Source organism: Patiria miniata, unplaced genomic scaffold, assembly GCF_015706575.1.
Source record: "Patiria miniata isolate m_02_andy unplaced genomic scaffold, ASM1570657v1 HiC_scaffold_18, whole genome shotgun sequence".
Lineage (NCBI taxonomy): Eukaryota > Metazoa > Echinodermata > Asteroidea > Valvatida > Asterinidae > Patiria > Patiria miniata.
The window spans coordinates 8,995,423-9,008,741 of NW_024037056.1; the positions used below are offsets into that span (position 1 = coordinate 8,995,423).

Sequence of the window (13,319 nt, forward strand, 5' to 3'; positions counted from 1 at the left end):
TCTCACGCGCATGTCATTCTTTTTTTTGTGATAAATTGAGGCCCGGGGGCAATTTCAAAAGTTATCGTTAGAGCAGCACCGTGAATGCACTCGCGTACCACGCGTACCAAACGTGGCTCCATCTCAATTATGGCTTCTTATTGTGGTCGTCAAATGAAACTGTACAGGGTGACCTAAAAATGCAGCCCTAAACGTTTGCCTTTAAACAAAAAGAGATCGGTCGATTTTTATGTATTGTATATCAGATTAAAGCTGAGAGCTTTTTCTTTTAGATACTGACAAAAATAATTAAAATAGCACTTGTAGGTTGTGAGAAAATGCCAATTATGTAAACGTGGTATTTTTTTTCATCCTGCATACAAAAAATACCACAAGTAAGGGATTGTCACTAGACCTATTTCTGTCCCAATCCTTACCAACAACAAACCACATAATAATGATAAGAGTACAAATGAATTTGATGGAAATACCTTGTATTTTTTACCTGAACAGGTATTTCATACTTTCAAGTCCTATTCTAAACCCATTGAGCATCATAAGTATGTCAAAATACAAAATAAATGGCACAAATGAAGGATGATTGCACGATAGGCTAACTGTAAAATGTTTCACTGTTTTAAATACTTGTGTATAGGATGAAAAATTACTCCTTTTACATAATTGGCTTTTTCTCAGCAATCCAAAGTATTATTTTAGTGATTGTTTTAGTATGAGAAAGAAAAATCTTTTAGCTTTACTATGAAACCCAAAACATAAACATCCACTTGTCCCTTTTTTTTGAAAAAGGCAAATGTTTTAGAGTTGCATTTTTTTGGCTCACCCTGTATACGTGACACAATCATTTTAGTATACCTTTCTACCACAGGTGAAATTAATACTTGCGATTTGTATGAACCAAAGCGAATTGGCAGTTATTTCAATCTTTGTAAAATAGGACATGTACCAGTTAAATAGAAGTACAAGCAAAACAATTGAAAAGTTCATTTTATCCGGAATAATATCATGTATTTGCTACTTCTAAATACAGTATATCGATTATCATGTTAATCATAGGTACTTTATGTATTTTGTGCATTTACTATACTCCAGATGTTTGCTAGATTCTTTGTTTTTAAATCCCACATTTACCTCTTAATACATTATTATGATTATCATGTTTATCGCTAGTTTACTGCTTATATACATTTTCGTATAAAGTATTGCGCATCAACTACTCCTGTATGCTGACGACTTTGCTTATTGATATCCTGCATTTACTACATTTAAATACAGTATATCGATTATCATGTTTATCTATTTTAGCGTTTTTGAAATATTGTGTATTTACAATACTTCGATATGTTAGTGGGTTTTTTTAAATTATATATATCCCGCATTTACTACTTCTCAATACAGTATATCGATATCATGTTCATCGTAAGTTTACTGCTTTCTACCATATATCGATTTTCGTATATATTGTGCATTTACTACTCCTGTATGCTCGCGTCTTTGTTTTATATATCCTGTATTTACTACTTCTAAAAACAGTATATCGATTATCATGTTTATCGTAAGATTACTTGTGAGGCCTACTGGCAAAATGAGACAGAGCTGGCAGAGGTCGAAATAGGGGTTTGTAGGTATTAGGTACATATATGTCAAAAATGTAATTACTGAGAGAAAGGCCTTTAACGCGTACGTTCAAGCTTTGTAGTTGGGAAAATAAAAGATGCCAAATTGTTTCTCCTTACACTTTATTCTTTGATTTTTATTCTATTTTTATGTGTTAAAAGTAGACATATTTATAACTTCCCAAACCAGTGCGCGCTGGAATTTGCTGTATGTAAATGAAATGATGATATCAGAGCTAATTAAACTTTGTCACCTCGCCCGTGCGTACTTGTTGTAATGACACTCCTGGCAGCGGTAGGTCGGCCATGACTCACTGCAGTAGAATAACACACTCAACACAGGACACGTAAGTGCGAATCTTCAGCTTGATAGAGCCTGTTTGTCCCAAACACGAGCACGCGCACGTCGGCCAAAGGTGGTTGCAGCCTTACCTATTTGGGAGTCAAGTTCGGCCTCCAGGAAGTTAGTGCTGGTAAACTGCGGAACCCAGATACTGAAATTTGTTGACCACGCTCAGATGGTCACAGGTCACTGGTTGCTGGTCGCTCTTCGCTGGACGGCGGTCACTGGTTGCTGGTCATTGGTCACTATAGTTGCTATAGTCGCTGGTCACTGCTCGCTGGTGGCTGGATGCTGGTCGATGGTCATTAGTTGCTCCTCGCTGGTTGCTGGATCGACGCTGGTCGCTGGTCGGTGGTCATTGTTCGCTGGGTACTGGTCACTGTTTGCTGGTGGCTGATCGCTGTTCCCTGTTGGCTTCACTTTGAACGCTTGACGCTGGCGGCTGGTGTTCGACGCTGGTCGATTGTCGCTTGTCGCTGGTCGGTGGTCACTGGTTGCAAGTCGCTCTTCGCTGGTGGTCGATGGTCGCAGGACGCCAGAAACTTGTCGTTGGTTGCTTGATGTTGGTAGCTGGTTGCTGGTGGGTGGATGCTCCTCGCTGCTCGCTGCTCGCTGCTCGCTTCTCGGTGATGGCTGGACGCTGGAAGCTCGTCGCTGGTCGCTAGAAGATGTTGGCTGGTTGCTAGTCGCCAGATGCTGGTCGCTAGACGCTGGTCACTAGACGCTGGTCGCTGGATGGTGGTCGATGGTCAGGTTGCTTGTTGATGGTATTGGTTACTGGTCGCCGGTAGCTCCTGGTGGCTGGATACTCGACGATTGTTGCAGGGCACTGATAGCTCCTCGCTGGTTAGTGGTCATCGGTTGCTGGTAGCTAATTGTTGCTCGTCACTCTGCTGGTCAGTGATCATTGGTCACTGGTTGCTGGTCGATAGATGCAAGTCACATATAGATGCTGGTCGCTGGATGCTGGTCGATGGTCAGGTTCCTTGTTGTTGGTAACTGGTCACTGGTCGCTGGTAGCTGCTGGTGGCTGGATGCTTGACGATTGTTTCAGGGCACTGATAGCTCCTCGCTGCTCATCACTCATCACTGATCATTGGTGGCTGATCGCTGCTCCCTGTTGGTTGGTTGCTGGTGGTCATTTGAAGCTGGACGGTTGTCGCTGGTACGCTCCTAGAGGGTGACTGGTTGCCGGTGAGTGGACAATGGACACTGGTCGCTGGTTGCTCCTCGCACGTTACAGGATGCTGCTCGCTGCTCGCTTCTCTCTGATGGTTGGTGCTGGAAGCTCGGCGCTGGTCGCTTGACGATGGTGGCTGATTGCTGGTTGATGTTCGCTGGTCGATCCTTGCTGGTCAAATGATGCTGGACGCTGGTAGCTTCTCGCTAGTAGTTGTCGGCTGGACGATGGTCGCTAGTCGATCGGGGCTGGATGCTGGAAGCTGGTCGGTGGTCGCAAGCCGCTGGTTGCTGGTAGCTGGTTGTTCCTTGCTGGTGGCTGGACGCTGAACGCTTGACACTGGTCGCTGGTCGATGGTGGCTTGACACTAGATGCTGGTCGGTGGTTGATGGTAGCTGGTCGTTTGATGCTGGTCTCTGGTCGGTGGTTGCTGGTCGCTGGTCAATGGTCGGTCCTCCCTGCTGGTCGGCGGTCGATGGTCTGTTCACCCTGATAGCTGGTCGCTTGTCGCTGGTAGCTGGACGCTCCTTGCTGGTGGATTGACGTCAAACGCTTAATTCTTGTCGCTGGTCAATGGTGGCTAGACGCTGGTTGCTTGATGCTGGTCAATGGTCGCTTGTCTCGGGTCGCTGGTCGCTGGTTGCTGGACGCTCCTTGCTGGTGGATGCCGGCTGGACGCTCCTAGCTGGACGCTTGTCGCTGGGCACTGGTAGCTGGTCAATGGGCTCTGGTCTTGGGTCACTGGTCGCTGGTTGCTGGCCGCTGATCGCTGGTCGGTCCTCCCTGATTTCTGCACGCTGGACGCTGGTGGGTGGACGCCTGTCGCTGGACGCTGGTATCTGGCCGCTGGTTGTTGGTCGTCGTTAGCTTGTCGATCGATGGACTCTAGTCTCGGATCATTTCCCTCTGGTCGCTCCTGGCTGGTGGCTGGACGCTGGTCAGTGGTGGCTGGTCGCTATTATGGTTGGAGGTTTGTCACTGGTCGCTAGTCACTCCTCGCTGGCGGCTGGTTGCTGGTTGCTGGGTGCTGAATGTTGGTCGTTGGACGCTGGTGGAGCTGGTTGCCAGTCGCTAGTCAGTCTTCGTTGGTGGCTTGTCACTGGTCGCTAAACATTGGTTGCTGGTTGCTTGTCGCTGGTTACTGATCGCTAGTCGCTCTTCTTTTGTGGCTGGTTGCGGGTCGCTGGACGTTGGTCGCTGGTCGCTTGTCGCTTGTCGCTGGTTACTGGCCGCTAGACCCTCGTCGATGGTTGCTGGTCGTTGGTCGCTTGTCGGTGGTCACTGGTCGCTTTGCTCGCCGGTCGCTGGGTGCTGAATGTTCACTGGACGCTGGTGGAGCTGGTTGCCGGTCGAGCTTGTTGCCGGTCGCTGGTCGCTAGTCAGTCTTCGTTGCTGGCTGGTCGCTGGTCGCTGTACGTTGGTTGCTGATCGCTTGCCGCTGATCACTTGTCGCTAGTCGCTCGTCGCTGGTTGCTGGTCGTTGATCGCTGGGCGCTGGACGATGTTATCATGTCGCTTGGTGGTCCTCGCTGCCGTCACTGGTCGCTATATTACTGGTTGCTGCACGCTAGTCGCCGGCGGCTGGACAGTGGACGTTGGTCACTGGTCACTGGTCTTTGGTCGCTGGACGCTATGGTCGCTTGTCAGTGGTCACTGGTCGCTAGACGCTCGTCGCTGATTGCTGGTCACTGGTCGCTGGGAACTGGCTGTTGGTCGTCTGCCGCTAGTCGCTGGTCGCTGTTGACTGGTCGCTGGTCGCTGGACACTGGTCACTGGTCGCTGGTAGCTGGTAGTTCCTCGCTGGTGGCTTGACAGTAACTCCTCGCTGGCGGCTGGTTGCTGGCCGCTGGATGCTGGTCACTTGTCGGTGGTCACTGGTTGCTAGTCACTCCTCGCTGGTCGCTGGTCGCTGGGTGCTGAATGTTGGTCGCTGAACGTTGGTGGAGCTGCATGGTTGCCGGTCAGTCATGGTTGCCGGTCAGTCAGTCTTCGTTGGTGGCTTGTCGCTGGTCGCTGAACATTGGTTGCAGGTTACTTGTCGCTGGTCACTGATCGCTAGTCGCTCTTCGTTGGTGGCTGGCTGCTGGTCGCTGGTCGCTGGTCGCTTGTCGCTGGTCACTGGTCGCTAGTACCTCGTCAATGGTTGCTGGTCCTGGTCAGTGAACGCTGGTCTTTGGTGGTTGCGCGCCCATTTCCGCTAACGCGTTATCGGCTACAGGTCAAGCGTACAATTTTTTTTCAAGACTGCGCGATGCCTTTTCTACTTTGAAGCCCAAATTTATGAACCCCACAATATGTACTCGGGGTAGAGAAATGAAGAAAACAAAATAGTATGTGTTGTAAAGGGACGACAAAGGTACTTAAATTTAATATAAATCCTTATAACACCACGTCGAAATCTCATCATGCTCATGTTTGAAAGGATCGATTCTACAAAAAAAAAATTAATCTTAAGTTATTGATCGCGATACGTGGTACCAGACCTCAACAAATCTGACTAATTTTCTGAGATCGCAGTTGCGTTGTCAATATACTTTGGAGCAGTTTTTGGACAATATTCAAACGCTGTCAATCAAAAGATAAAATACTCTTGCTAAAATTTGCTCCCAAATCCAAATACTGGATAATCCCCTCTTTGCGGGTACGAATGTTGGGAACCTCCGAAATTATGATTTTGTCGAAAACAAATTGGTTCTAAATGAAAACAAACGACATCTTAAAAACACGGTTGTTCCATGTTATCAGTTATCAGAAAATCTTCGACAGATTTACAGTAAATGAACGAAATAATGATATAACAACAACGGGTCCGCAATTAAGTTGTCTATAAACGGTTAAAATAGGAGTCGCACACGTGCAATAGAAAGTGCGGCAGAAACGGACGTGGTGCAATGATCATTGGCTTATAGAGTGGAAACGCAAGGTGCGTGTCACTGTTGTGACGTCATCGATCACGTATATCAGTCACGATTCAGCCTGCACAGAGGCTAAAATACGCTGTATGCATGCAAACCCCATATTGTGTTTCAGTGCCTCCAAAGTGTTCATTCTTCTACAAAATACTTGTATGAAAACCAACTTTGTTGTTTTCACTGTAACATTTTCAGTTGTGAAAATACGAATAGACAGGTGTTCAAGAAACAATGTTTAATGCAGGCATATAGTTATTCATGGTTGACCGTTTACAGTCACTTGGTCACCTGTCCAAGAAGACATTTTGCTACTGAACTTGCAAGCGTCTGCCTTTAATGTCATTCCCGCACCGAAGAGATAAAAAACGCAACCCCGTAAGCTTTGCGCCGTCGGCATTGGTCGACTGCCTGTTCTCTCATTAGCAGTTGGGCATTGATTATAGTGCTGCGGATCAGACATGTCCGTGCTGCTGCTCCTCGCCTACTCCCTAACACTGGCCGGTACTTTCGACCCGGCTATCTGCGATCCCAACGCCACCCGGCTACACCTCCTTGGTCTCTACCCGATGTCTGGCGCCTGGGCAGCTGGGGAAGCCTTCCTGCCTGCTAGTCAACTTGCTGCCCAAGACGTCAACGCCAACCCTGATGTGCTGCCTGGATATCAGTTAGTCATCGAACCATTAGACACCAAGGCAAGTACAATTCCACTCTGTTCAATAAGTGCAACAGGAACAAGACTCGCCTTGTTTTGGTTTAGACAATTATTTATACTCAGTCCGTCAATTTATCATTCAGTGACTCGGTCGGCCAAAAATCTACGGTAGGCCAAAAATCTCACAAATACAAATCTCATATCTGCGGCACGAAACGTTTGCTCTAAACAGAAAAGGACACACATCCTAATTTTATGTCCAGTATTTTTATTACCTGTATAAGGCTGGGTTATTGTTGCTCTTGCTAAACGTGGCAAATTGAATGAAACATCTGCATAGCGTGAAAAGATTTACAATAGGTAGTTTTTCTCCCATTTCTGATGACAAATTTGTATTTGTAACATTATGCTACCATCGTGTTCATTTATATTAAAGTTTAACCTTTAAAATATGAATTTCTTTCTTTTCGACATGGGAATTTAGTAACTAAAACTTTGCTTCTATTGATGACATTGGCATAGCAATATAGAGTCTGATTTGCAAATTTACAGATAAGTATTCTGCTTTGAAGTTGAATTATAAAAACAACAATGTTTATAAAGCCAATAGTCCCGTAGTTTTTGTTTGCCTACAGGCACTGAAAGTCATGCGACATGAAAATTGCGTTATTACGCCGGTGTACTGGGATTGACCCTGTATCTGGATTCTTTGATACATTTGAAACGATGAGAATAGAAACAACTTTAGAACATTGTTAATTTGCTTTGGTAATGTTTGTTTTGCCATTGGTTTGGTTTGGTGTGTCGTACACCAAGAAACTCTGGACGCAGATTTCTTTTGGAGGACTTGCTCATGGAAACAACATTTTTTATAAACGATTTTAAAAGGTTTGAAAAATTGGAGCCTTTAAATTTGTGCCATAATTACTTAATGAGGGCTATAAGGTTCGCTTGTAAGGATTCATCATTAGAGAATTCGTTTTTTTTTTAAATGAAATATTGCCGTCGTTAACTTAAATTTAAATATGTATACCCGATGCTATTCTCAAAATAGACGTTTTCTCCTAACGAATGTTCATTTTCAATTTGTATCTTGCGTTTTAACGAAAAAAAAAGACCCCGACTTTGTTTCGATTTTTTTGGGGAAAGCACCACCGGGAGGCCAGCCGTTGCAGATTTGAAGGGGTGAGGTGTTGCGCTGGACGGCATTTGTTGACAGGAAGCGCCCGTTTCTAGGTTTTTATTTCGGAGAATGTTACACAATGCTTCGCCGGTTGCTCATGGCGGCAGAGCTGACTTCAATGAAAAGCAGAAGCTAGGAAACTGTATCATAATTATAACAGTCGGTTGCTTTCCATGAATCTGGTTTCTAAAAGTGACGTCGGGTTTGTTTCCCTCATACCGTAGGTTCAATGAAACCTGACATCTTTGACTTCACGTGATGTAACACATAATCAGGAGGTCTTCATTCCCCATGTGCAATAAATAACTCCCGTTTTCTTTGAATTTATAACATGCCGGTGGAGTATAACCCGCAGTGCCAATTTACCTCTTTCCGTTTCAAAAAAAGAAATGCTGGTTTCCTGATACTTTACGCAAACCAGAAAGAAAACCAGTACAGGATGTTTTGTCATCCCCTGGTATAAGCTTTGTTTCCCGTGTCAAAAGGTTTGAGAAATTGGAGCCTTCAAATTTGTGCCATAATTACTTAATGAGGGCTATAAGGTTCGCTTGTAAGGATTCATCATTAGAGAATTTTTTTTTTTTTAATGAAATATTGCCGTCGTTAACTTAAATTTAAAGATGTATACCCGATGCTATTCTCAAAATAGACGTTTTCTCCTAACGAATTTTCATTTTCAATTTGTAACGAAAAAAAGACCCCGACTTTGTTTCGATTTTGTTGGGGCAAAGCACCACCGGGCGGCCAGCCGTTGCAGATTTGAAGGGGTGGGGTGTTGCGCTGGACGGCATATTGTTGACAGGGAGCGCCCGTTTCTATGTTTTTATTTCGGCGAATGCTACACAATGCTTCGCCGGTTGCTAATGGCAGCAGAGCGGACTTCATACCGTAGGTTCAATGAAACCCGACATCTTTGACCTCACGTGATGTTACACATAATCAGAAGGTCTTCATTCCCCATGAGCAATAAGTAACTCCCGTTTTCTTTGAATTTATGACATGCCGCTGGAGTATAACCCGCAGTGCCAATTTACTTCTTTCCATTTCCAAAAAGAAATGCTGGTTTCCTGATACTTTACGCAAACCAGAAAGAAAACAAGTACAGGATGTTTTGTCATCCCCTGGTATAAGCTTTGTTTCCCGTGTCAAAATGTGTGTTGATATAATTATTAAACAAGAATGTCATGTACATAATTCAAATATTCTACTTGGTTTTGAATTAACTGTCTGACCTGAACGTAAAATGTAATGTTTTGGTGATTAATACAAAGATGGTATACAGAATAAATGCCTTGTACCTGTTGTATTTTTTAAATATTATTTTTGAGGTTTTGATTTCTATTTGTAAAGGGGCTTAATTAGTTACATTGTTTTAACATTGATTGGTGCAGTTGTGTAACCTTGATTGGTGCAGTTGTGTTTTGTTTGCTTGCACTGTTTGCTTTTCATATATAATTAATGTTACATTTATATAAATTATTTACAACCTATTTGTGTTCTGCTGCTTTTTCATGTTTCTTACTCCTTGCTACACACATTGACGCATTTTGTTCTTGTTACTCTAAATTTGCTCGAGGTGTACGTCCTCCATTTCTTTTTGTGGGCACACTTTCCATCGTTGCCCTGTATCATTACTATTATTGATATTATTTCTTTTCCAATTATCAGTATTTGAACGTTTTTGTTTTTGTTTGTCGTTTGTTGCATGTTTATCGATAATTCAGATATAGATGTTCATGATATTAATTCTCAGATCAACAGTACCTGTGCGTATTTCCACTCCGATGAGTTTTGTAATCTCAATGTTTTAAGTCCGGGTTATTTTTCTGCGTTTTACATGAATGCCAGGAGTCTCAGTAAACATTTCTATGACATTCAAATTTTTCTATCCACCCTCAATCATGCGTTTTCCGTGCTTGGCTTCACTGAAACATGGTTTAAAGTCCCTCCTCCGCCGTATATTTACATGGATAACTACAATCTTGTTCATTCTTCAAGATCTAACAAAGTCAGCAGAGGAGCGGCCATGTTTGTCAGCAACACGCTGACCTCATGTCATCTTCTGATGAGTACGAGTGTGTTTTTGTAGAAATTGAGCGTGAGAACGCCAGCAATTTGATTGTCGGTAATGTTTACAAATCCCCTGGCACCTCGTTGGATGTTTTTTTTTTCACAGGTCTTTTGATTGCTGTCTCAATACTGTCACCAGAGAAAAGAAGCTGTGTTACATAATGAATGATTTCAACCTGCATCTCCTCAACTGTGACCATCAGCCAACGGACGATTTCATTAACACCTTCTATTCCTATGGTTTCCGTCCATTGGTAGACAAGCCGACGCGCGTCATCACCCCTCACACTGCCACACTCATCGATAACATTCTGACTAACAATATGCGGCCCGTCTGCTTCCAGGATTCGTCATCTTTCCGCAAGACGTATATCGCCAGGGACATTAATAAAAACAATATCTGTGCGTTTACTTCATATCTTGAAAGAACTGACTGGAGTGATGTGTATAGTGCGAATGAAGTAGATCACGCTTATAATGCATTTCTTTCCACCTTTTCTAATCTGTATGATTTTCATTTTCTTATCGTGTCAAAACAAAAGGTAAATCCCACAGGAATCAACCATGGATTACTCGGTCAATTATCAACTCCGTCAATCACAAAAACCGACTCTACAAACGTTTTCTTCGGAACCCAACTGATGCCAACGCCCGCACGTACAAGGTCTACCGTAACCGCTTGACGGCCGTCATCCGAAAAGCCAAGAAGAATCACTACGCACATAGACTTGATGTAAATAACTGTAGTATCAAAAAGGTGTGGCGAGAGATCAATCACATTTTAGGCAGTAAAAATCAGGAGGATCTTCCCAATAATCTGTCTGACGGCAACTGCAATTACACAAGTCCCTCTGACATATCGGAGTCATTCAATACTTATTTTTCTCACATTGGTGCATCTTTGGCAAGCAAACCCCCCCCCCCCCCCCCGCTGACTCTTCTTTCTTCAGTTATCTGCATGGCTCCCACGCCTCCTCATTTTTCCTGACGCCAACAAACCTTTTTAGAAGTTGTTGATATTGGCAATAAGCTCAGCAACAGCAATAGCTGTGGGTTTGATGGCATCAGTCCTTCCGTTATAAAATCTGTTATTTCATTTATCTCTCGTCCTTTGGCTTATATCTTCAATCTTTCCTTTTCTTCTGGTCATTTCCCATCTAGTCTTAAGATTGCCAAAGCTATACCGATCTTCAAATCTGGAGATCGTCATGATATTCATAACTACCGACCGATTTCTATCCTTCCTTGCTTTTCAAAAATTCTTGAGAGACTTGTCTATAATCGCCTATCCAGATTCATTTCTCGCTTCCACCTCCTTTCCGATCATCAGTATGGTTTTCGCAGCAAGCATTCCACCGAGATGGCTCTCATTCAGGTCATCGACAAACTTACTTCTGCCTTAAATGATAAAATGAGCGCCATTGGAATCTTCATCGATCTCTCTAAAGCGTTTGATACGATTGATCATTCTATCCTTCTGTCTGAACTTGAATTTTATGGAATAAGAGGTGTTGCCCATGAGTGGCTTTCCAGTTATCTCTCCAACAGACAGCAGTTTACCTTCGTTCATAATTGTTCTTCGTCTAAGCAAGGTATTCTTCATGGTGTTCCTCAAGGCTCTATTCTGGGTCCCCTTCTATTTCTTCTGCATATTAATGATCTGCCTAATTCTTCCTCGTCTCTCTCTTGTACGCTTTTTGCTGATGACACCATCCTTCTGCACACCGGTCCCAATCTCCAGTCTCTTGTCAATTCTCTAATGCGGAACTTAATCAAGTTTCTTCTTGGTTCAGGGTAAATAAACTTTCCTTAAATCATGGCAAAACAAAGTACATGATTTTTTTCTAAATCTGGCTCTTTCTCTAATCCGTACCCTATTATAATATATCATGTTCTCATCTCTAGAGTTTTCTCCACCAATTTTTTTAGGTGTCACATTTGACGAGAAACTCTGATGGAGTGAGCATATCTCAGCTATTACCAAAGTCACAGCTAGGAACACCGGCGTAATGGCTAAGCTCCGCTCTTTTCTCCCAGAGGCGTCAATTATTCTTCTTTATAACTCTCTTATTCTTCCTCACCTCAGCTATTGCAACATCGTCTGGGCACATGCAACTAACTCTAAGCTTCATCCGCTCACCATAATACAAAAGCGAGCTATCAGGTTTTGCACAAATTCTCACCCACGTGAACACACTGCACCTCTTTTCACATCACTAAACACGCTCAAACTAACTGACATTAATCAACTCCACACGGGTATTTTTATGTTTAAATTTGTTAATAATCTTCTTCCTCATTCCTTCTCTTCTTTCTTTACCTCAGTCCGAGATACTCACAGAGATTCTACTAGGTCTCACAATAAGCACAATTTATTCCTACCTTCCACTCGCACAACTCATTCCCTCAGTACTTTGAAATACTACGGCCCGTGTCTTTGGAACGCTTTGGACGAATCCATTCGCTGGCCAATTCAAAAGTAATTACAAGAGGGCTTTAATCTCAAATTATGTAATACAGCTTCTTTGATCTCATTGGCTATTTGTTAAGGTTTTTTATTCTCCCCTTTCCTCACCATGTTTATTGTTTTAGACAATTTGTACAGTAGTGTGTTTGTGTGTTATTGTTTTGTTTTGTTCTTTTCAGTCTCGTTATTGTCTAAGTCCATGTTTTTGTCATTGTGTACGTTGTTCGTGAATCTCTATGTGTTTTTTTCTCGGGTTATAAACTATTTGCACTAGGCATTTCTGTACAAGCTTTCGCTTCAAGAAAATGCCTCCGTGCTTTCTTCTATATTTTTCAGATTTTATATTAATTTAATTTATTTGAATTTTCATTCAATTATTTCAGTTCATTTTTTTTGAATTGTTTATTTTATTTATATTAAGTTTATTTGATTCACTACATTGTGTCAGAAAGCACGGAAATAAAATCAAATCAAATCAAAATCAAAATCAAATCAAATTGTAATATAAATAATAAGAATCAGCATTAGAAGCTAAATATAAGAAGACCATAAAGTTTATACTGCAAAATTAGTTTTAGAATAAAACAATGTCATCATCACAAACCATATTTTAAATCATGTACAATAATTCTCTTGTATTTTATTTGTTTCTTTGAAGTGTGATGGAGGGATGGCTACAAATGTAATGTTCCGGGGACTTTACAACACCACAACTACTAAGATCATGATAATTGGCGGCGGCTGCTCTTTAGGCACAGAACCCACGGCCCAGGCTTCACACCACTGGAACCTGATTCAGGTTTGTCATTAAGAATATTCCGTTGTCGGTTTCTTTCGGAACAGCAAAAAACATAATGCAGTTTTATGAAAATCATTAGTCATACCAAACGAAGGCCTTT

The 13,319-nt window shown here is 42.8% G+C and overlaps 2 protein-coding genes across 2 annotated transcripts in view; one reads left to right on the top strand and one right to left on the bottom strand.

The window, feature by feature from the left end:
- Positions 1–2,223: 2,223 nt before the first annotated feature.
- On the bottom strand, positions 2,224–2,814 carry LOC119725089 (putative protein TPRXL). Its single transcript, XM_038196450.1, has 2 exons — positions 2,735–2,814; positions 2,224–2,638 (listed from the first exon to the last, which is right to left on the bottom strand). The coding sequence occupies exons 1-2, from the start codon at positions 2,812–2,814 to the stop codon at positions 2,224–2,226; spliced, it is 495 nt and encodes a 164-aa protein (XP_038052378.1).
- Positions 2,815–6,599: 3,785 nt separating this feature from the next.
- LOC119725090 (gamma-aminobutyric acid type B receptor subunit 1-like) overlaps positions 6,600–13,319 on the top strand; it is a 30,001-nt gene continuing 23,281 nt past the window's right edge. The window contains exons 1-2 of the mRNA XM_038196452.1: positions 6,600–6,740; positions 13,079–13,219. Of these exons, the coding sequence (XP_038052380.1) occupies positions 6,615–6,740; positions 13,079–13,219 (267 nt within the window). The 5' untranslated portion in view covers positions 6,600–6,614. The remainder of the gene's footprint in view (positions 6,741–13,078; positions 13,220–13,319) is intronic.

What these genes read in the sequence shown, in the direction of transcription:
- LOC119725089 (XM_038196450.1), bottom strand. Translation starts at nt 2,814, where the DNA reads ATGACCACTAACCAGCGAGGAGCTATCAGTGCCCTGCAACAATCGTCG. An exon ending in CCAGGAGCTACCGGCGACCA is followed by an intron (nt 2,639 to 2,734) that starts GTAACCAATACC and finishes TCTGGCGACTAG; the next exon opens with CAACCAGCCAACATCTTCTA.